The sequence below is a fragment of the Fonsecaea erecta genome, assembly GCF_001651985.1.
Source record: "Fonsecaea erecta strain CBS 125763 chromosome Unknown Scaff2, whole genome shotgun sequence".
In the NCBI taxonomy this organism is placed as follows: Eukaryota; Fungi; Ascomycota; class Eurotiomycetes; order Chaetothyriales; family Herpotrichiellaceae; genus Fonsecaea; species Fonsecaea erecta.
In genome coordinates this window covers 3,279,792-3,301,810 of record NW_017387245.1, presented here as the reverse complement: position 1 = coordinate 3,301,810, position 22,019 = coordinate 3,279,792, and the positions used below count along the sequence as shown (strand labels likewise).

At 52.8% G+C, this 22,019-nt stretch overlaps 7 protein-coding genes across 7 annotated transcripts; 5 read left to right on the top strand and 2 right to left on the bottom strand.

The window, feature by feature from the left end:
• Window positions 1-925: 925 nt before the first annotated feature.
• Window positions 926-2,608, bottom strand: AYL99_02944 (hypothetical protein; the record flags this gene model as incomplete). Its single annotated transcript, XM_018834460.1, has 1 exon — window positions 926-2,608. The coding sequence occupies one exon, from the start codon at window positions 2,606-2,608 to the stop codon at window positions 926-928; it is 1,683 nt and encodes a 560-aa protein (XP_018697084.1).
• A 5,407-nt stretch (window positions 2,609-8,015) lies between these two features.
• Window positions 8,016-8,705, top strand: AYL99_02943 (translation machinery-associated protein 22; the record flags this gene model as incomplete). The annotated part of the gene is made up of 3 exons (XM_018834459.1): window positions 8,016-8,114; window positions 8,158-8,245; window positions 8,302-8,705. 3 exons carry the CDS (start codon window positions 8,016-8,018, stop codon window positions 8,703-8,705), a joined length of 591 nt encoding a protein of 196 aa, XP_018697083.1.
• A 389-nt stretch (window positions 8,706-9,094) lies between these two features.
• On the top strand, window positions 9,095-9,958 carry AYL99_02942 (hypothetical protein; the record flags this gene model as incomplete). The annotated part of the gene is made up of 1 exon (XM_018834458.1): window positions 9,095-9,958. The coding sequence occupies one exon, from the start codon at window positions 9,095-9,097 to the stop codon at window positions 9,956-9,958; it is 864 nt and encodes a 287-aa protein (XP_018697082.1).
• A 70-nt stretch (window positions 9,959-10,028) lies between these two features.
• Window positions 10,029-11,855, top strand: AYL99_02941 (hypothetical protein; the record flags this gene model as incomplete). The annotated part of the gene is made up of 1 exon (XM_018834457.1): window positions 10,029-11,855. The coding sequence occupies one exon, from the start codon at window positions 10,029-10,031 to the stop codon at window positions 11,853-11,855; it is 1,827 nt and encodes a 608-aa protein (XP_018697081.1).
• Window positions 11,856-13,413: 1,558 nt separating this feature from the next.
• On the top strand, window positions 13,414-15,402 carry AYL99_02940 (hypothetical protein; the record flags this gene model as incomplete). Its single annotated transcript, XM_018834456.1, has 7 exons — window positions 13,414-13,617; window positions 13,713-13,917; window positions 13,971-14,296; window positions 14,352-14,685; window positions 14,749-15,077; window positions 15,140-15,289; window positions 15,349-15,402. The coding sequence occupies 7 exons, from the start codon at window positions 13,414-13,416 to the stop codon at window positions 15,400-15,402; spliced, it is 1,602 nt and encodes a 533-aa protein (XP_018697080.1).
• An 848-nt stretch (window positions 15,403-16,250) lies between these two features.
• On the top strand, window positions 16,251-18,096 carry AYL99_02939 (hypothetical protein; the record flags this gene model as incomplete). The annotated part of the gene is made up of 4 exons (XM_018834455.1): window positions 16,251-16,779; window positions 16,852-17,330; window positions 17,405-17,934; window positions 18,045-18,096. 4 exons carry the CDS (start codon window positions 16,251-16,253, stop codon window positions 18,094-18,096), a joined length of 1,590 nt encoding a protein of 529 aa, XP_018697079.1.
• Window positions 18,097-20,195: 2,099 nt separating this feature from the next.
• Window positions 20,196-21,622, bottom strand: AYL99_02938 (hypothetical protein; the record flags this gene model as incomplete). The annotated part of the gene is made up of 4 exons (XM_018834454.1): window positions 20,196-20,427; window positions 20,537-20,874; window positions 21,029-21,095; window positions 21,516-21,622. 4 exons carry the CDS (start codon window positions 21,620-21,622, stop codon window positions 20,196-20,198), a joined length of 744 nt encoding a protein of 247 aa, XP_018697078.1.
• Between the last annotated feature and the right edge of the window lie 397 nt (window positions 21,623-22,019).

Genomic DNA, 22,019 nt, shown 5'->3' with positions numbered 1-22,019 from the left:
ATCTTCTGCCGATGGTAGCACAAACCGGCACCGTCATCGTGTGCTATGTGACCAACCTGTTGCGCTTGTCGTGCACCCTTTTCCCCGCAATAACTGGAACGGCGGCGTGGGCGCTACTGTAAGCAGAGTGACCAATGGACAGAGAGGCACAATCAGGCCTAGGGCATCCCGAGATAGACAAATCAAAAAGTCTAGAAATGCCAATTCGGGCAGGAGCATCAGTCTGGACCAACCGCCAATCAGCATTCCATCTGATCCGAGCCAAATCAACTCTGCGGCACATCATGCATTCCTCTCTGTTCATAGTTTGCTATCGAGTAATGCGACTATCCCTCATCATCCCTTCGCCACCCTTGTTGGCAGAAGCCATGTTGGCGTGCTTGATCGCCTTGGGAAACCGAGGCCCGAGCGTCCTCCAGAGCAAGCAAGCTTCTGTTGGTGGTTGCTCGGTGAGTACAGCGCAATGGCACTCGCGCCACCCTCGTCTGCGGTTTCTCCCGACGTCGTCTCTCTCCCCGCAGCCTGCTCATGTCTCTCGGACATAGGTTTCACCTTCTCTTCTATTGGTACCGCTAGCCAGCCGTCTATATGTTTCGCCAGAATCCTATCTCAGTCACCCAGCCTTGTCCGAGTTCCTCCGATCCAAATCGCCCACCCCCGCCATCTTCATATTTACAAGGCTGCGCGTATCTCCCAGATTGTTGCGGTCACCTGACTCTGAGGTAGAGTGTTCCAAGATTCCATGTTCAGTTTCCGGCCAAGTTGTGGTCCTGTGAACCTCATCGTAGAGGCCTGGGGCGCTTCCAGCTTGGTACCGTCATTAGGGTCGTCATGTTGTAAAATTTCCCAAAAACGCCGCGCTATGCTGCTGGGACAAAACATTGCCAATTTTTTCCTCCCGCTCAGATATGGTCGTAGAGCAATTTTATCTTCGGTTCCAGCCCACATTCCATACCACATGGGCAATATCCCTAAAAGTGTTCACGGCATACATGGCTTGCCCAAATAGGGTGTTGTTCATGGCCACCTCGTCCTCATTCTCGTCGTATGGCATAAACATGCCGGATTCCGTGCGTCTCATCGTCGGGTGACCATCGTCGTCGTCATCCTCTTCGTCGTAAGGGGACCGTTCGTCCCCAAATGAAGATTGTGGTTGCCATGGCTCATCCACCACTTCCGGATCATCATCAATAAGGAAATTCTGGTTCGGCCGAGGAGGCCGCAAGGTCTCTTGGGATGGTGAGGGTGAAAGCTTTCGTCCATTGGGCCAAAATCCATTTGGGACGTTAGGCGTCTCATGAGGCTCGGGGGTGTCAGTCCTGTACTTCAACGTAGTGGAGGGTAATGGCACGATGGTCTTTGACTCGTTGCTGAAACTGCCACGGGGCGTAGTTCGACCGCTGCCCCGTCCCGATCTTTGAGCCGGGGCCATCATCAAGCCACAATCATCGTCCTCATCATCCTCGAGAATTGCGTCTTCTTCGTCAGGCTTGTCATCATCCTCGGAATCAATAGCCTGCACTTGCCTGACCTCTTCGTCAAACAAAACGTGCTTACACTCAGAAGGGGTCGGGACGTCAAAAGCGAAAGAAGATCGCGGCCCATTGAAGCCAGGCGTCTCGTGTTCAGCGGGGGTGTTGACCACCGAACTATCATAGCGCGGTAAAACAAACTCAGAATTGCCTCGTCTCAGAATAGGACGTCCGTTGGCGGGACTGGACTGTTGTATCCTGATGATATCCCCAGCTCGCTGTAGCAGAGAATGTTGTGACCTCGACCGTTCCAAGATCACAGCCGATGCCGACTTCTTTTTGAGAATGGGCTTTTTGGAGATGAAGGAGGATGAATGAGATAACCTGCTGGGCGGAGGAGACGTGTTGTTCATGGATTGAGAGACACTCCCGTTCGTTTGCAGCGGGCCGTACAGCCATGTCACGTCACAGTCCTTCAGCCAGTTGAGAGTCTCCGGCGAGACCGTCTTGAGGTGATTTTTAGCCTTCGTCCACGACCTCCAAGAAGCATTCTCGAGCCGGGTGCCATTGGTGAGACCGCCGCGCCTGTGAACCACGTAGCTCCATGACCTCCAGATCTCTTCCTCTTTCCATTCGTGAGAGAGGTAATCAACGTGTCTCGTGGGTTCCGCTTCTATTGATTGGTCGTCCTGAGTTGTTCTCCCCGTAAGAGCAGTATCGTCTGTGGGAGGAGTCGGTATCTGCGTTGTGATATCAGGATGTTGCCCGCCCGAGACAGGACTGTCTTGACCTGGTTTGCTGCCCACGTCAGAGGCCCCAAAGGCAGGGAATGCCATGTCGTCATCTTCGTCCATCATGTCCCTGTGATCCAGGGACAAGCAGCTCGCGGGCGTTGAGGCATTAGAGTCCCGACGCGAGGAATAGGTCAATTGAGGGGAAGAAGGTGCGGTCGAGGGGCCGGAGTCAGAATATACTTTGTCATAGTCGTGGCGAGAGTAATGGGAGGTTTGGGATTGGGGTTCGTCGAAAGATATTGAGGAGTCTAGAGAGGAGAGATCTGGATATGAGCTGGAGTGTATGGTGCTCGACGAGAAATGCGAGGCCCCAGCAAGAGGAGCCTGTAGAACGGTCGTCATGAGTGGTACTTCATGAGCCTTTTGGTCGGGCTTCCTTGATGTTGAGGCGGTCGGCCTGGGTGGGAGAAATGCTAGACAAAGTAGATAAGTGGCGTAGATCAGGTCGGTATAGATTCAGAATTGAAGACCGAAGGAGGAGGGTCGTCCGGTGGGCAGGTTGTCCCACGTCTTTTCTGTCGGCAGAGTTTGCTGAGCTTGTATCCCGACGGCAGGTCTCTGAACTGAGGAGATTTCTTCGACAGGTTACGCAAATCAACGAATTGCTGGACAGCCTAGTATAGGACTAGAATATGACGGCAATTGGGAGTGTGAATGGTAGAAGGGTAAAGCGCCCGCGGGGGTGCGCTTAGGGCGGACGACGAGCGATTTAGAATGATCTGCGAGGACGCACAGAGGGTTGAGAGGAGAAGAGATCGAGGATCAAGCGGCATGGATGTGCAGGTTTGACGTTGGAAGCGAGAACAGAAGAAGAGGCGTTGAAAGATGTGTGGAAGCAGAGGTGTGGAGTTTCAGAGGTTGTAGCGAGATGTATGTCGCGGCTGTGTGGATGGATGGAAAAAATGAATGAGCGTGGAAACTGTGGGCAGACTGCAGACTGGAGTGGGGGAATCGACCTGGAGGAGGGACAGAGTCTCGAAGGATTCGATCAGAGCGAGGGGTTACCGACTATCCTTAGCGGCGCTATGCCCACCTGCCCACCTGAAATGGCCAGGGGGTGGGTGGTCCTGCTTAGGTGCCACCAAACTGCCAAAAGGCCTAGTAGTTCAGACGTTAGGTGCTTAGGGCCCCGGGTGGGAGGCGACAAAGACGATAATTGTTGGAGTACCCGCGGCGAACGGTGGAGCCCTTTTTGGCAGCAGACCAACTACGGGCGAGAGAAGAGGGAGACTTGGTCGGCTTCCCGAACGCCCGTGCAGCTACGTGCAAATCCTTCCAAGCACAGGCCTGGGCCTGGGTGATTGTCCGGGGGACCCGACTCTGGAGGCTTGCCCAAAAAAGTTGATTTGAGTTGCATACCCTCCCACCTGTCCAGCCAAGGTAGATGGGCAGGCCGCGATCTGAGTGGCCTGGCACTGGTCGGAGATGACTGATGCTGCAGGGTTCAGTCTCATGGCAGAAAAGCAGCCTAAACAAACTTGGACGCGTGGGAGGGAGCATGAAAAGGCCCCTAAAATGAGCCGGCCGGTGGTTAGATAATGCCATCATGCATCAGGGCTGGAGGCAAAATGAGACGTGGGCGTAGGGCGGTAGCGACCAGCCACAGACAAAGAGATAGGTGCATCGTACTGTACTCCGTACTCGTAGCGAATATCAGCGAGCCTTTGTCCGAGGCGAGAATTGCCCATCGAGAAGCTGGGAGTGGCTGTCCCTATAATTGCTCAGTCAGACAGGGGCAATTAAAGAGGGTGCGAGTAAGATGAGGAGTGAAATGACGATGACGACCTCTCGTAAGCCAATCATCACTGGCGGGGAATAGTCTTCCGAAGTAGATGCGGTTGAGCAATCAAGACCCGAGTAAGAAATCGGTACCTCTGGTCCCATATAACTTTCGCTTAGGCGCGAGGTATTTTTTAGGTTGTGCTCACATCGCAGATCAGATCGAGTATGATTAGCTGAGCGCGGGAATTCCCATCTGCGGACATGGCTTGTCTGCCAGAATCTGCTATTCCTCGCTGTCATTTGTGATGCCATTGCCAGCTGTCAATTCAGTCAACTCAATCACCCCCAGTCAATACGACATCGAAGATGCATTGATAGCGTCCTCACTTCTCCCTTGTCTTTTCATTCTCTGACTCACAATCCTTTCTCTTTCCCCGCTTCAATGCTGGTTGCTTGATCCTTGGTATCCGGGTCTCTGTACCCCTCCCTCACCCTCCATCGTGAGCACTCGGCTCCCCCTGCAACCAAGACGCAACATCCCACGTCCCTCCCACTGATGATGCGGCGCACACCTGCAAGCCACTCACCCGAATCCTTTCTTCGGATAATTCATCCAAACCATTGTATCCAATTGGACAAGATGGAACTTGCCTATGGTTGCTGCTGCTCTTTGTGTTGAGATGTCGACGGGAGCCCGCGGTGAGGATGACTTGGCTAAGCTGATGAAGCCTGGGGTCGCACCACTTTTCTCGTGTTGAGAATCATCTAAACATAACCTGGCCTGATCCATCTCCCCCTTTCCGTCGACCACCACAGGCTACCTAGAGCTATGAAATTTTATCAATGGTCCACCCGCTATGCATCCCACTCTGCGTCGCAACCATGAGCCACAGCTACGGATGCGCCACCCGAAAATTTCCTGATACTGCTCCCGCTAAGACTTCAGCGCGGCACAGTAGCCCTCTTCTTATCCATGTTTAGGCCCAATCCCTTCGATATCACACTTCAGGCGACGAACTGGATGGAATACCGCACCTCAGTGCATAGCATTCCTTCGCGGCGGTCGTATAAAGCCGTCCAGAAGGACAAGATCTAAAGGACCTTGAACACCGAGGGCATCTCCGCTTGCTAAATCCAAAAAGGGTCCATTGCCTGGAACATGCACATTATCCACTTCAGCGGCTTGCAGGGATAGTGCATCTCTTGCCTGCTCGAGTGCACCTCTTTGCGTTTCAACTATCTGACCATTCCGGTGCTCAAACTCGCAGCGCACCTCACCAAGAGCGGTTCTAATTGGTTGCTTCTCTGTCCACCTTTCTGGCCGGGCTTGCGGTCGGAAGATGGGCATCCTGCCTCGATGCTCAATCAGCCCGGGACAAGGATTGAACAACCTTGCAGTACCGTCATCCACGAGCCCGAGCCGTTGACCGAGGATAAGGCCAAATCAAGCCTCACCACCCTCCTAGCCAAAAACATTTCATCGCCTCGCTTGCCTCCCTCGCCACAGATGAGGGATATATGCACAGACTTTTGGAACATCACTGCCATTTCCGTGCCGTGGATGAGTTTGTCGGTTGACGGTTTATTCACGGACAAAACTTCACCTAAACTAAACTCCTGCTAATGATGACGAGAAATGTTCGCTGATAAGGCCTTGCTAAAGGATCTCCAAAAGGGCGATCAAGAAACGACAGATGCTGAGACAAAAGACCCTTCTACGAAGGCAGATCATTTAGAGAGGGTTCGCATTCGTCGATGGCAGCACGGCTGGTTGTCAGAGTACTGTGTCTTCCACCCCTGTGAACCTACGATGGCCTTTGTCTCGTTCGGCGGCCCTAAGCAAATGTTGTGTTCGAACCCATGGACACCTACATGTCGGGGTCTTGAGCATGCCCAAGTGAAAGGCCCAGATGCGTCGAGCGAGATCCTTGATAAACCACACCCTCTCCAGCCCTGTTCAAGCGAGGTTTGCAGCATTGATGAAGCGTGCTGAGAGGGCTTTGTTCCTCCCGTTGATGACTGCGAGACCCTGGTGTCCCATCACGACTTTCGAGTATCGATAGGTTGATCCCTGCTGCAGGGCTTTCTAGATCCATATAAGCTGATTGATAGGCGCTCGCAAGGCCGCTCCTGGTACAGGCTAAAGAGACTCGCTTTGATCCTTGGGCTGGCCGTTCAGGGCATGTCAGCGAAGAACATATGGGTGAAACTTTCCGCATTGCGCGGGCATACAGAATCGTAATGACTGAACTCCCCAAGGAAATACCTACATTACAATGTGCCACGGGGTTGTCACCCCTGGCGAGCCCACTCTGACGACGGCATGTCACTCGAACCTTGTGCAACGCTCAAACTCTTGCGAATCCCTGTTCTCCCAGATGCATCTATTGAACATCGCTTTGCAAGCAGCTGCAATATCTTTTCTCCCGGAGCGTTGATGTGTTGTTTGGATCTCCACTGCCGGCCGGCACGGGCGCTTTAGTGCTCCCTTGTTCCCGACAGTCCACTTTGCCTAGCATATCATCACAGGGTGGAGGCTTAACCTCCCAACTCTCGATATGTTCACATGTCTCGATTCGCCTGAGCCCATAGGCTGTTGGCAGGACACCATCAAAAGCACTCAGATGGTCTTAGTTGACCCACGAGTGAGGGGTTCTGGGGCGAGGCTGGAGACGGGACGCGGACAAGGAATAGGGTGGTACCAATTATGGCATTTGCTAAAGGAATCCAGCCTCCAAGGAGGAATAAAGCGAGGCTTCGCCGACTTGTTCCGTCCTCTAACCTACTTGATGCAGTATTAGAAAGCCTCGACCCTTGGCTTTCGTGTGGCGGGTGCTGGAACCAGAGATAGTGTGCTGTGGCAACTGTATCTGAACCCCTCGGAATCGTTCAAACCTAGACCTGCCTGGAGAAAATACCTCTCAGGCAACCGAAGTCGACATTGAGGAGCCCCAAGATGTGATTGTGTGGAGGAGTCCACAGCAGCTGATGGGAAGTCTCATACGTTGCAGGGGCTGGAGGGAGAAATTTTGATCCATCTGCAAGTGATTGATGCACGTCCGTTAATTCTCTCATCACAACCGTTGTGGACCTCGCATGGGAAAACTGGAGACAGTACCAGTCATCCACGTCGATCGGCCAGTTATGCCTCCTACCGTTCGATTCTTCTGGTGAGTTGTCATACCGTGTGTCAAACACCAGGAGCAGGTGGCTTGGGAGCGGAACGGCGGAGAATCTCGCGGTCGGCAATGCTTATGGCATTAAGCGTCAATATCACCAGCAGACTCGATACGAGACTGCAGCGTCTCGGCAGGGAAGTGAGAACATCAATTCTGTAGGACCGCGACAGGGCCCTTGCCAAAAGATAAATCCTCATGACTTAACCGAAAAGGAATGAGTTGGATGAAACGGGAGGAGCGTGGTCAGATAAAGCTGCGTAACACCGGGGAAATATTGATAACAACGGAGACATGGCCCAACAGCTCTGCATCAGCTCAAGTGGCTGGATCCCTGCCGTCTTCATACGAATGCTGCATTTCGAACACGCCCTTGCAAATTGCACGTGAAAATCAGTCAAGATATGCAGGTCAGCGAGTCAATGCGCGAAGTCAAATATCGTAGGATTCAGCAACGGCTGGACGCCCAGACATGTGACATTTACTCAGTTCCCACCACCCGAAGATTTACCGTATATGGCTTGGCAAACATCCTCCCGCTGCATCATCATCATCACCACCACCACCAACCACCCTTGCCAACTGCGAGTGCAACTGGGCATTTCCGTGTCAGGTTGATGACTGGCCGAGACTATTTGCGACAAGCCACATGCAACACCAGTGTCGGCGGAATCTATCATTAACCACAGGCGTGACTTGACTACCTTAATCGTGGGGTTTCAGCCTAAAATCCTGATGTCGGCGGAGGTCGCACCAGCGCCAGGCCCCAGTGCTGGTGCTGCTGTAGGACCTTCTCCCAGAAAGGTTGTCTATTGCGGAGGTGGGAACTCATTGTTTTCTGGACAGCCCCTATGGATCGAGGATTGATGCTGATATTGAAACTGGGAACTCTACAGTGTGCACCCTTCCACCCGAGGTACGACCTGCGTCTCAACGCAAAAGTTCGAATGGTATGACTGGTGGACAACTAACTCGGACTTTCGAATCATTTAGTATTGTGAATTCGGCGGGACGGTCAAGAAGTGTGAAGAATGGCTACAGAAGAACCACCCTGACATGCACCAGAAGTTATACTCGGAAGGTTTGGAGCCCGGTCACCTCTATCTGTCTGGTGATCTAACAAGGGCTACGGCGCAGAAACATTGAGCGCCAACCTATCAGCTCTCTCCGTCGATGCCCAGAAAAGAGCAGAAAAAGATGCTGCCAAAAAGACTGCCAAAGCTGCGGCGGCCGAACAGCGCGAGGCGGAACGAAAAGCGGAAGCCATCGTCCTGATAAAGCGTGTCGAACGAAACAAGCGGAAGTACGTCACAGTGGTCTCGGGCTTGGAGGAGCATGGTTTGGATTTGAAAAAGATAGCCAAAGAGCTGGGCAAAAAATTCGCGACGGGAAGCAGTGTCACCAAGACAGCGGCGGGAGGGGAGGAAATCACCGTGCAAGGTGATGTGAGCGATGATCTATTTGACTGGTTGCTGGAGAAGTATCCTGAGATACCAGAGGATAATTTGGATATGAAGGATGATACAAAGAAGAAAGCTTGAAAGGCAAGGATTGGACAACCCCCGTGTCCGAAGAGCAATATGGCCGAGGGCTCCGCTTACAAGCCGGAAAAATGTGCTGGAAACCAGGGAGGGAGAATCCCGACATGCTCAAAAGATATGACCTGAGTATTGATGTCAAGGTGAAGAGGGCCAATGCTCAGTTGAACGACTTCTCCTGACCACAGGAACTTGAGGTGCCATGGTAGATCATGAGGGCCGCCTAAAGCCCACCAGTTCAGCATGTTTCACTTAGACGGTCGATAGCAATTTATGTCTGCTGCCGCCTAAAGCTGGATTTCTCAAGCAACATCTTCCACTTCCATTTCCCTTTCCCGTCAACTGTATGGCGTTTCAAGACCACAAATCCTGTGGGTGCTTGACAGTCCAACATGTCTCACCGTCGGCGTCCATCTTCAGACAGCTCCTCTGATTGGGTTTCATGCAGCAGCAGCAGCTCTTCTCGCAGTGCGAGCGATGAGGTTCAGTCGACACTGAAAAAGAAGCCCTGGTTGACGTCATGGTCACGCTTCCGCAGTCAAGTACAGCCTCCAGAAGGGGCTGCTTCTGGCCCTGCCCACTCTATTATATCAGCTGGAGCCGGGCCCAGCGGGCCTAGTGAGCCTGACTGGCTCGCCCCCAGCGGGGAGCCACGGGTACCTGGCGCTCAATCGCCAAACAAAATTTCCCTGAGCAGCCACACGAGCAATGCGTCCTGGGCTCGCTCACTATTCGCCCTCCCCTTCCGTCGACACCATCAACAACGCGCACCCACCTTGTCGTTGACACCAGACAGGCAGCGCAAACCCCAGTATGGCGATGATAGCGACGTATCCAAAGTCTACATCCTGCCTTCTGACACGGTGACTACTACTCCTCGACTGCCTTCGAAAGCTCATGTCTGGTCGGAGCTGACCAAGATGGATCCCAATAACCCGACTCTGACCCCTAACCTCGCGGACCTGCTCACGGGCCTGTCTAGTCCAGACGATGCCAGCCGCAAAATGGCGGCTTTCAAGCTGCAGTCGCTCATCAACGACCCTTCCTTCGCAGAACATTTCGTGCTTGCGGGCGGCCTGCCCCAGCTGCGCGCCCTCGTCCTCGAAAGCAGCGGAAATACCCTCGCATACAGTCTGGCCAGCTTTGCCAGACTATTAGAGGTCGACCAAGGCTGGGAGGCTGTCAATGAACAGGTTGTCAAAAAGGCAAGATATCCCTCATCTAAACCTTCAAGAGGAAAAGGCGCCACCGACTGACTGCGCGTTCTTGATCCAGGTGGTAGAACTGGTCGTCTGCCAACCTTTAGTGAACATTCTCCGTGGCGCAATGGCAATACTTGTGTCTATCGTTTCCCGGCCATACCATGTCGATCGATCCTCCCAAATCAATACGAATAACAACGCCGGCGGGTTCCAAGCCTTGAAACCGGCCCTTGCAGTGTATCCACAGTTTCTGGAGATGCTGGTGACCAGGTTATCTTCCGCAGATCATGCTCTTTGCGCCAATGCCCTACAATTGATCAATTCGCTCATGCGCGACGCGATCACAAACGACAATGAAACTGAATGGCCGAAATTCATCAAACGAATACAAGATCTTGGAGTCATCAAAGCAGTATACGTGCTAATGCAGAGTTCTGCGCTGCAGGACTTGGCGCATCCCTTGCTTGAATTCCAAGCGCTGACCAAAATATTGCTCAGAAGGTGGAGAGACGTACCGGTGGACCTGGTCAAGCCTGAGCACAGACGGACAATCAAAGCAGTCCATCTCTCGAGCAATCCAGAAAAGCATACCGAATACGAGGTTCGAAACGGAGAATCCAAGCCAAAGCACAATCCACTCAAATGGAGACGACTCGGGTTCACCAGCGAGAACCCGGAGCCAGATTTCGCGGACATGGGGTTCCTGGGGATGATGGATCTTTCCGACTACGTCCGCAAATATCAGGATGAATTTCAGAACATTCTTCTGGAACAATCAGTGCTGCCAGAGCAGCAAAGGTGTCCGTTAGCCCGGGCAAGTTTGACGCTGACGGCAATTCTCTTTGAGCATTTCGAAGTAGACAAGATGGATCTGGAGGATTCGAAAAGCTATCTCGCACTGGAGAGCCGGACCAATTTTGACAAAGTCTTCAAACCGTTGTTGCTACATTGGAGCCGTTTACATGTTGCCGGATTGCATGCGTTTTTCAGACTATGGAAGGCAACGGGTGCTGAAGTGGATGATTTCCCCAAAATTGTCGAGCTGGTCCGGATTTTGGTAGAGAGTGTTGTTGGTGGAGCAGATCGCACTAAAGGGATCGAAGATATTGAAAAAGAGATGGCGGCCTTTGAGTACGGCAAACTTCGTGAGCTGCAGATGGAACTCTTGGAGCTAACATACGAAGACGTTTGGGGCCAGCACCTTCGTGGAGTCAAGGAAGAGCTGCAAACCGAAGCTCTGCAATTCGTCAAGGAGCAGAGGATTCGGTGCCTGTTGGCTGGAGCATGGTTTCCTAACGGCACATATACGGATCAAGAAGGTGGAGGGCCTGTAACGGAGGATAGTTTGGTTCAAAATACGGCACATGGCTATCGATTCGTCAGGCTCTCGGAGAGCCGCAAATACTTACATTGGGGCGACTTTGACGAAAAGGAGGAGCAATCACCGTCCGCTGCAAGTCTCCGGGACAAGATCGATCTCTCGATTGTATCATCTGTGGTTTCCAATGTAACGGCCAATGACAGGTCGTCGATCGGCTCGGACTCGACGCTGAAAGAATTGCTACATGACCGGTTCACCACGAACAAGATCACGATCCATGGCTACCTGCCCAAATCTCGTGGCAGCCGAGAAGGGCATTCGAGAAATCCCTCCAAGACGTCCTCAGCCCGGGACGGGTCTAAAGAATCGGTCCTCCTTACCTTCCACCCCAACAGTCACCATCTCGCTTCAGAATGGCTCGATGGACTCCTGATGCTCTTGGACCAACAACCCATCACTGCAGAAACCAATAGTCTCATACACATGATCAGCGACTATGGGCTGAAAGTTCGGCTCCTGAACGTACGATTCAATGACGAGGAAGGGATTGTGGAGGGGATGGACGGAATGGATGGTCCTGAGATTCCAAGCCGAGAAGGACTGGATGATGACTACTATTATGAGATATGATGTCGGAGGATTTCGAGGCGAGCATCGACACAGGCGACAAGAGAGACCCCCTTCTTCTGACCCGTCCTTTGGATACTTCAGGATCACAGAGGTTGTTGTTATCTCGGATCAGACAGCACGGCAGCGTTTGGGCTAGCGACGGAGTTTGATGGCAACCAAAAAGGAGATGAAATGGAGTTTTGATTGCGATTTCCGCCGTTGAGATACCCCTGCAGTCGTATTAACGCGGCCGCGTGATCGGTTGTCGTCCGTCCAATTCGAAGCCATTGAGACATCAAAAGGTCGTATCGCTTGGCCACGCTCTACTGCATGGTGTCAGGCCGAGGTACAGCGTCTGAAGAAACCCTTTCAGGCTGCGAAGTGTCTCGGCGCCACTCAAGAAAAAAGCCCTTCCTGCCTCCGAGATTCGCAGCCAGGAGGTCTATTGTCGTTCTGTTGATGATAAAAGATGCGAGCATTACCTTCATCATCCTGGAAAAACCTTTGCGAACAAATCTCGGCTTAGGTGGTCGGAGAGGAAGGGGAAAGATGTCTATCTTCTCTATTGCGCTCCATACACGTGCTGATGCTGGGGGCGACTATTGGTGACTGGCAGCAATGGAGAGCGAAACAGGCAAATGCGAGGAGAACAAGATTTCGCGGTGCTTCCCGCCGAGGCTGCCCTCCAGCGTAGGCTTCTAGGCACCGAGTCTAGCCTATTACAGGGCCCTTTAACCAACACCTTGACTGTCTTTTGCAGTTCTTGAGGCTCGCTGCAGGTGCCCTAGGCCACTCCAGGCCTAAAGCCGCGCCCACTGGGTCAGTGCCACCCCGCCATTGCCCCCGCGCTGGGCAGGTGACCGAATCAACGCAGGTCTTGGTGCCTCGCTCGGGCCCTTGGGGCGGTCATCTTTTCCTCTGGTGCCACCAGATCTACATCACGGCCGCCTCCAAACCACCGGGCGCAGCTCTTTCGTCATACGCAGCTCGTCGCTGTCGTCAGCCTTAGCGATTCGGATTGGCTGCAGCAGGGCAAATCGACGGCAGCGTTACAACAAAACTCGCCCGTCGTGTGCCTTGGATTGCTTGTCGCGTGTCTTCAATGGTCTAGCGAGGTATGCCCATCCGATAAGGTCTGGCTGATCGTTACGCTGGTTTTTTTCCTTCTCCCCATACAGCACCCACTCAGCTCGAGCTAAAAGCATCTAGCTTTGATGTCAACTCGGCGACGGGGAAGGATCGTTCCCTCGTGCGAATCGAGAGACAGAGTTCCCAATCGACTGGCAGGGATATGGAGAGGGTCCCACGTCGACCCCGAGCCCATGGGTTCTTCTTCGAATTGATAAAGCTGCTGCTGTCCCTGCATCTCTACCATGGTGTTTCTTCACCCGTCACTCTGATCTCTCCCCCGTGCGACACGAGAGCATAGAAACGAACAGTCCGTCAGGAAAAGAGAGGAAAGGCCACCTTGTTCCTCGAGTTGCCAGCCCTTTGACAGGGCCAGCCGTCTGCGACGTTGCTATATACCACATTGTCGCCCTACAGGTATCCCCCTTTGTAGATTCAAGACCTAGCCGTCATGTCTACCGATTATCCAACAAAAGAGGTGGTGGAAACCAAAGCCGACGCGAAAGATGACCATCCTCGCCATCACTCTCTTAGCGAGAGAGTGCGCCACAGTATCTCTGTGCAGCCACTCGACGAGAACACGGTTGAAGGCCAGATCTTCTCCATGAACGATATCGACCCTGTTCTTGATAAGAAAATGCGCCTGGTGAACGATGTGAGTCGTCCCCCAAATATACGCAAATGCCTCAAGAGTTCCGAGTGCAGAGGAAATAAACTTGTATACGATGGTTGCTGACTGAACATGCATAGGCCATCGACGAAATCGGCTGGACTAACATGCACCTGAAGCTTTTCTTCCTCAATGGGTTTGGCTACGCAGCCGACTCCTTGATTTTACTGCTGCAATCAGTCACTTCTGGCCAAGCCGCACTCGAATTTAATCCTTCCTTCAAGAATGGTCTGACCGTGGCTGCATACTGCGGCATGTTGATTGGGGCGTTGTTCTGGGGATTGAGTAGGTGGTCCGATAGATTTCGAGGCAAGTGTCCGTTACTGACGCGTTCAAAGGTGCCGATGTAATTGGTCGTCGATTCGCTTTCAATGTCTCCCTGTTCAGCTGCTCGATCTTTGCCACCGTTGCTGGTGCCTCTCCGAACTGGTATGCTCTGGGAGCCTTCACGGCGTTGGCAGCGTTCGGTTCTGGAGGCAATTTGATCTTGGATACGACTGTTTTCCTGGAATACCTCCCTGGCAACAAGCAATGGCTTCTCACTCTGATGGCGTGCTGGTGGGGGCTCGCTCCGGTGATCGCGGCAGCTTTCGCATGGCCGTTTCTCTCCATCTCCAAATACAATTGCACAAGTCATGCGACTTGCACCTACCACAATAACATGGTACCTTTCCTCGTCCTGTTGGAACAATTCATGCCTGCTAACAACTGGTCATCAGGGATGGCGTTATGTCTGGTATTCTAACGGGGCGCTGGTCTTCGTTCTCAGTATTCTCCGTGTCACAGTCATCCGGCTCAAGGAGACTCCGAAATACCTGCTGGCAAAGGGCCAAGACCAGGAAGTTGTCAACACTTTTCACTCAATTGCGGCCAAATACAACAGACCTTGCTCGCTCACGATTGAGCAGCTCGAGGCGTGCGGCCCAATCAAATCCACATATGGCAAATCGCGATACGGGTTTTCCGAGTTTGTGGCTCATCTGCGAGGCCTCTTCGAAACAAAGAAACTCGGAGTCTCTACTGCCCTGATCTGGTTATCCTGGACCTTGATCGGTAAGTGCAGGAGATGGCGCCCACCTTGTGCCCAAATCTTGAGGCTGACAACAGTTTCGTCAGGATTGGCCTATCCGCTCTTCTACGTCTTTTTGCCCCAGTTCCTCGAGAGTCGTGGGGCTGAGACCGGTCAGAGCGGCGCATACTACACGTGGCGAAACTACATGATCACGAATACGGTTGGCATCTTTGGGCCGGTCCTTGCAGGTTTCATGTGCAACTGGAAATTCCTGGGACGAAGATATACCATGGTGATCGGAGCTCTGATCTCCATGGCGTTCTTCTTCGCGTACACTGCGGTGCGCACTCCGGCCCAAAATATAGGTTTCACATGTGCCATTTACTTCTTCGTCAACGTGTACTACGGTACGCTCTATGCGTATACCCCCGAGGTAAGTCCTGCCCGGTCCACGCTGAAAGATCTGATTGATGGGGAGACTCACGACTTGTTTAGAGTTTGCCGTCTGCCCACAGAGCTACGGGAAATGGTATCGCAGTCGGCTGCAATCGGGTCATGGGTCTTGTGAGTGCCTTTGTGGCGGCCTATTCCAATACCGCCACCAGCGCTCCCATCTATATATGTGCATCTCTGTACATCGCCATGGTAAGTGGATGTCGTTTTACGCAAATGCATGTTAAACGAGGTACTGACAAGCAGTGCAGGCGATCGTGGCCGTGATTATGCCTTTTGAGCCTTACGGAAAGAGGTCAATGTAGAGAGGGCAGTATGTGAGACGTGCCTCGGAAGACCATGGTCTATATACACGATTTATGATGTTCTCCTCTTGAAACCCTATCATCGCCCTTGTTCCAGCGGAAGGACTTGTCCGCGTGGTTTCGGATGCAAATGCCACGAGATATCGCGTGGAAATTTGCCGCTCCCAGGGCCACTTTATCTGCTGTCTGGCCACCCTACAGACTGGTCGACTGATCGACTTGGTCCCGGCTGGTCCATACCTTCCTGAAGCGGCTTAGAGTACACATGAAGATCCCACTTGGCACCAGAGCGCCATTGACGTCGCTTCCAACTATCAATGGCGATCGTCCTCCTCCTTCCTATCTCTATCCATCCACGGGGAGCTCCATACACGCTTTGCACTATGGCTGTTCCCATTTGTCCCCCGCTCTCGACCCTCTTTTGCATCTCGACCTTTTGATTGATGCAATCCCACCTCGCAAGATGAAGCATTGCCAGATGCGCGTCGGGAATTGCTTATCCAACCCCGGCTTTTGCTTCATCTCTGATGCAACGTCCCTTGGATTCCTCTCCTCTCTGCCTATCAATGGGATCGCGACTTCACAGTCGGGATTGTCTCGGTGGACATCCCGGGGAGATAAAGTATCCTTCTGTCATTGATTGCTAAAAGATCAACGGTGTTCTGTTCTGGCTGATGTCTGGTCTTTCAAGACTCTATTGTATGTCCCTGCTTCTCCTTACAGAGGCTACACGACGGCGCGAGTGCTTGGTGTAACAGATTCGGTACTTCTGTTCATTCTCGTGTTACATTGCTGTCCCTCCCACCTCGACTCGATCCTTCCGTCATCATCCTTCGTCGACAGCGACCATGGGCGACATTGAAGAGAACGAGAAGTCTGTCACCATCCAGAAACTTCCGGGTGGCCGCTCCGTTTCTCCTGTGAACATAGAGGAGCGGCGGGCTTCGGTTTCTTCTGCCGCCGCGGCGAAGAAAATCCTTGAGCACAGTAACGATGCCGACGAAGCGATGAAGGCGTTCGCCTCGGGCGAAGTGGTGGAGATTGACGAGGCCACCAACAAGCGGCTCCTGCGCATCATTGACTGGCATCTGATGCCACTGCTCTGTGTCATCTACGGGTTGAATTACCTCGACAAGACGACCCTATCCTATGCCAGTATCATGGGCATCAAGACGGACATCAACCTTGTGGGCGACGACTACCAGTGGCTCTCCAGCATGTTCTACTTTGGCTACCTGGCTTGGGAGTATCCCACAAACCGACTGTTGCAGAGTCTGCCGCTTGCCAAATATTCGGCCTTCTGTGTCGTGGCTTGGGGCGTGGTTCTGGCATTGTTTGCCACAGTCACCAACTTTGGCGGCGCTGTTGCTATACGATGTATGTGTGCTTTTTTCTGATACTCTATCTCGACCCATTGCGAACCATAGCTCAATCTAACGATAATCTTAGTCTTTCTGGGTGTGATGGAGTCCGCTGTCACTCCAGGTTTCGCCCTGTTCACTTCTCAGTGGTACACGAAGCGCGAACAAGGCACACGCACGGGATTCTGGTTTTCATTCAACGGCTTCGGACAGATCTTTGGCGGTCTTGTCGCTTATGGCATTGCTGTCGGGGCTCGCAAGCACGGGACCGCCATCGCGCCCTGGAAAATCGTCTTCCTCGTCAACGGATGCCTGACCGCGGTGCTGGGCGTTGTGTTTTTCTTCGTCATGCCGGACAACCAGCTCAACGCACGGTGGTTGAAGCCTCGAGATCGAGTGTTGGCCATCGAGAGAGTGAGAATAAATCAGCAGGGCATCGGCAACAAGCACTTCAAATGGTATCAATTGAAGGAAGCTCTGTTGGACCCATTGACCTGGGCGTTTACCTTTTACGCCCTGACTGCGGATATCCCCAACGGAGGCATCAGCAACTTCTTTTCACAACTGGTTGGTGTTTCCTGCCTTATTCCTGAGACTCCATCAAATCCCTTTTTCGCGCTCTTCTAATTGTATGGTGTTAGATTGTTTCCTTTGGCTATACGCCCGAGCAATCTCTGCTGTACGGCACCCCCGGTGGCGCGGTCGAAGTCGTCTCCCTCATGTTTTGTGGTTGGCTCGGCGATCGTATCGGTCAGCGCCTTCTGGTCTCTATGGGTGGCTTATGCGTTGCACTGATTGGGATGATTCTCATCGTTGCCCTCCCTCTGGACAAGGACGGAGGCCGGCTCGCGGGGTATTATCTCACTCAAGCGTCGCCGACCCCCTTTGTGGCCTTGCTCTCGCTCATCTCTACCAACGTTGCGGGCTACACCAAGAAGACCACGGTGGCTGCCTTGTATCTCATTGGATACTGCGTCGGTAATATCATCGGGCCCCAGGTCTTCCGCCCATCAGATGCTCCAGAGTATCGCCCTGCAGAGATTACCATCATCGTTTGCTGGGGCGCGTGCCTGGTTGATCTCGCTTTCATCTGGTGGTATTGCAAGCGGATGAACAAGAAGAAGGAGATTGAACGGGCCGAGCCTGGATATGTCAAGCTGGAGAACCAGGAGTAAGTTGTCACTTCACTTTTTCGCCTCCATGTCTCTTCCTCCACTTCCTACTTCCGTCGTTCCCAACGACATCCAAGTGATCCAACAGCTAACGTCCACATTTGTGCAGATGGCTTGATCTGACCGACAAGGAGAACCCGGAATTCATCTACAGTCTCTAAATTCGCCGGATTGGGTGCAATCCGCGAAACGCTTTCTCGACGGAGGTGGACAGTCACCATGACGATGACGATGACGGGATGAGCTTTGCCGGTGACTGCAGCGGCAATGCCGTCAATTTGGAGGACATCATCGTGAATCCCGGGCAGTCACAGATGCCCTGGAATCACAGGGTGCATTGGTCCCAGGATAGATACGTGCAGGCAGAGAGCAAGAGAGAGAGAGGGGGGAAGGGAGGAAGGGGGAATGAACTACGACTAGTTATCTTACTCGTACCAGAGGTGGAAATGCCAGGTCCAAGTTCCATCCAAACATGAAATAACGAGTCCTAAAGTTCCCAGTTATTCCCGCTTCCAAGGCTTTCCCTCCTTTTCTCCTTTGGTCTCGTCTACGCGAAAGACGACAGGAGGGAAAGGACTGCACATTCCGTGACTATACCTCTCGTTCTTCGACGTGCCTTTTGTTAGTCGTATATGTACACTCACTCCTTCCAAGCACATTTATATACCCTTTTCTTCCTCCTGCTGCTGGCTTTCTTTCTTTTTATATTAATCTACAAGGCCTTTGCATCCTCAGTTCCATCCCTTCGTCTCGCCCTTCCCTTGCTATTAATACTTTACTCTTCTTCCCTTCTTATTATCACCTTTCTCTCCCTCGCTGTGCATAATGCGTGTGTGTCTCTCTCTCTATATATCTCCATAATACTTAAGGAGAACAACAAATGCTCCCACGAGAGCCGAAACCGGAGCTTCGCCTCATCAGATTAGATCCTCTCGACTAGATTTATCTCACCAGTCTTGATCTGATATCGTCTAGAGTTTCCCTCCCTTTTCCGTTCTTACGTCATGTGTCTATCTATGACGGCTACACGGATGGATGGTTTGTCCTGCCTGCCTGTCTGACTGACTGACTGACTGACTGGCTGGCTGGCTGGTTTGTTTGGACGTTCATGCATTGCATGTGTGCGTTTGCTGTATGGCGTGGAACAGCAGCCTTCCGATTGGAACATCCGGCGTGGCATGCATGTGCATATGCACGCACCCATCCGAACTTGTTCACCCGAGCGACTAGGCGAACGAAAGGTGATAAAACGGCCCCAGAGGGAGGTCAAGCAGGCAAACAGTGTGGCCTCCGACCATCCAATGCCGTTTGATGGACTGAAAGAGAACGACCCAAAGTGCCACATGACCACCCCCCTTCCCACCCGTGGGATGCAGGTGAAGCCAGGTCGCGCATTGGGAGGGGTGAGATCGTGGTCCAATAGCGCACGAGGTATTGTCATCACGAGCGCGCACAGTGGATTGATTTCCTTTTCGCCAGCCATGGCGTGCATGCCATGGCATGGGATGGCACCCAGTGGGTGACAGAATTCCCTCCCCACTATTGAGGTTATTCTGCCCGGATTACCTACCTCGCTGGGGACGGAATTCTGTCACCCACTGGGTGGATGGGGATTGTTCGAAGGGGAAGGGAGTAACTAACTGACTGGTTTACAAGACAGTGAGTGGAGAGGGGCATCACCACCGTTTCGCCCTGTTTTGTTTTCTCTCACATGCTTTTTCCTCTCCGTTGTTCTTCTGTGCAAGGTCAGCGAGCAGACGCCGAGTGAGGCGCTTTCGATGGGTGTTTTGATTCGAGCGATGGCAGTTGGTTGCTCAATGATTGAACTAAACTGTATTGTGTTGTTGTTGTTGTTGTACTATGGTATGCTACAGTAGGTCTACCTTCCACCCTCCCCGAAGTCAGGTATCACAAAATGCCCCCAATGAAATGGTTTCCTTGATTTCGATCCTTCTCCTGGAAACCTGTCAGCGACGTCCTGCTTTTCCCGGGTTGATTGGCTGCCTTTTCTCCACGCAGTTCGTGGCACGTGTGCGTCCGTCTGACGGCTCTCGCTCCCTCTCTGAGAGGGATGTGTGTGTGTCACGAACACCTCAACTCGGTCGGACTTGAATCTGTTCGAGAGACCCACGCCCAGAGGCTGGATGGCTCAAAAGATGGAGAGCAGGACCGTGTCTCCTCCTCTCCGCATTGCGCACCAGAGAGGAAACACATCCATCACCACCACCGTCACAGCCGTCATGGTCGTCACGGTCGGCTATCATGGATCCTTCTTCATTTTCTTCTTCTTCTCTTTTGACAGGCCATTGCGCTCCTGGACCTCTTCATCCTCCCAATCTTCCGCGGCCAAGTATTTCTTGATGAGCGGCGTCCTGCCCGTCCACAAGGCGATGCGGCTGCACAGGCACTGGAACATCCAGGGGACCCACCACCGGAGAGGCCCGAGGAACGAGAGCCCCGGGAACATGATCAGTGCGGTGGCGGAGATATGTCTGTTTTTGTGTTCATTCTGGTAAGCAAGCGAGCGGGAAAGAGAAAGAGGGAGTCAAGGAGGGAGGGAGTGGATATAGATAGCTAGGCGGAGAATATAACGTAACGTACTGGATCAACATGATCTGCAACACACTTAACTGCTCCTTGCCCTCGCTGATATCGCTGACGTACATCAGCAGCGTCTGGAAGAAGAGGCGATCCATCTTGTCGTCCATGTCATCGGGGTTCGGATGCGCCCAGAGCAGAAACGTGCTGTCCTCCGTCGCGTTGGGCGACGGCCAGAATGTGTGAGGCAGGTAGGGCTCAACGTGGTGCGGGTTTGAGTCGGGCGTGTTCTGGGCGTTGTGGATGGTGTCGATCCTGGAGTAGGTCGTCGTGGTGCCGACTTCGCCGCTGAGCACAGAAAAAGCCTCGTATTGTTGGAAGTGCAGGTGCAAAGGCGGTGACTATGAAAGACAGGACACCCGAGCATGGCGGGCAGAACATCAGCATTTCCCGTCGTGTTTGGATCCGGTTTCGTGTGAGGGGGAGGGAAGAGATGTCCCTTGTCAGGGAGACTCTCTCGAATGGACGAACAGCGAGGGATGTGGAACCACATACCTGAGGATGGCCTTTCCCTTTCTTGCACAGAGGGTGATCATGTTTATACGTCGTCCGCATCAATACTCTGGAAACGAAGCAGGTCGTCAGTAAGTTGGTACGCAGAGGCCATCTGTGAAGTTGGCTCAAACTGTGCTGTATCAAACAATAAAATCCACGTTCGAAGGGATGCCGGACGAGGCCCAGCCTTGCGCCCACCCCCTGAGCTTCCCTCAATAACCAAGGCACCTTGGTTACTACCTCCATAGCAGATATGTGCTAGGTGGTAGGTAGTTGGCTCCCGGGCATGTATTGAGTCGAGCACCATTCAGCTCGTTGGGGTTGTCTCTGTCCCATCGGGCTGTATATGTACCGTCTCGCAACACCCCTTTCCTCCCTTCTTTCCGAGGAATAGACGCCAGACAGATGAAGCAATGAGTCAATGAATGAAACGAAACGTAAGAGAAAGAAACAAGGGAACAGGGTATTGGTATTGACATATACTCACGACGCATTCCTCGACGGCTTCGGCTGGAGAAACTCCAAGACAAAAGACCCGTCGTACAGCGCGAACGGGCCCGCAATGACTGGTTCTTCTTCCTCTACCACCGTCATGATGCTCGCTGTCTTCAGATCTGCTGGCGGTTGTTCTTGCTGGCTGCTCCGGATCTCGCGAACGGCAGACAAAGGGGGTAAATAGGATCAGCGCGACAAGCACGACGGGATCAAAAGATTCAATATGTGAAAGAGCAGGAGGAAGACCAGGTTGTGCGCGTTGAGAAAGGCGTGTATTGTTGTTATATATGGTACCCCCCTACTTACAACGAGATACATTTCAACTCCATTGAGCTAGATGGAGAGATGGCCTAGCTGTGAATAGTTAGTGGCCGTTAGCTAGCAGCATGACACGAGTAGCTCGTACAGCAGCCACAAGTGATACTGTATTATTCATTACGCGAGCTTACCCGCACTCTGCTGTCACCCGCTGTGGGTGGCTGTGGCGCTCGCGGAG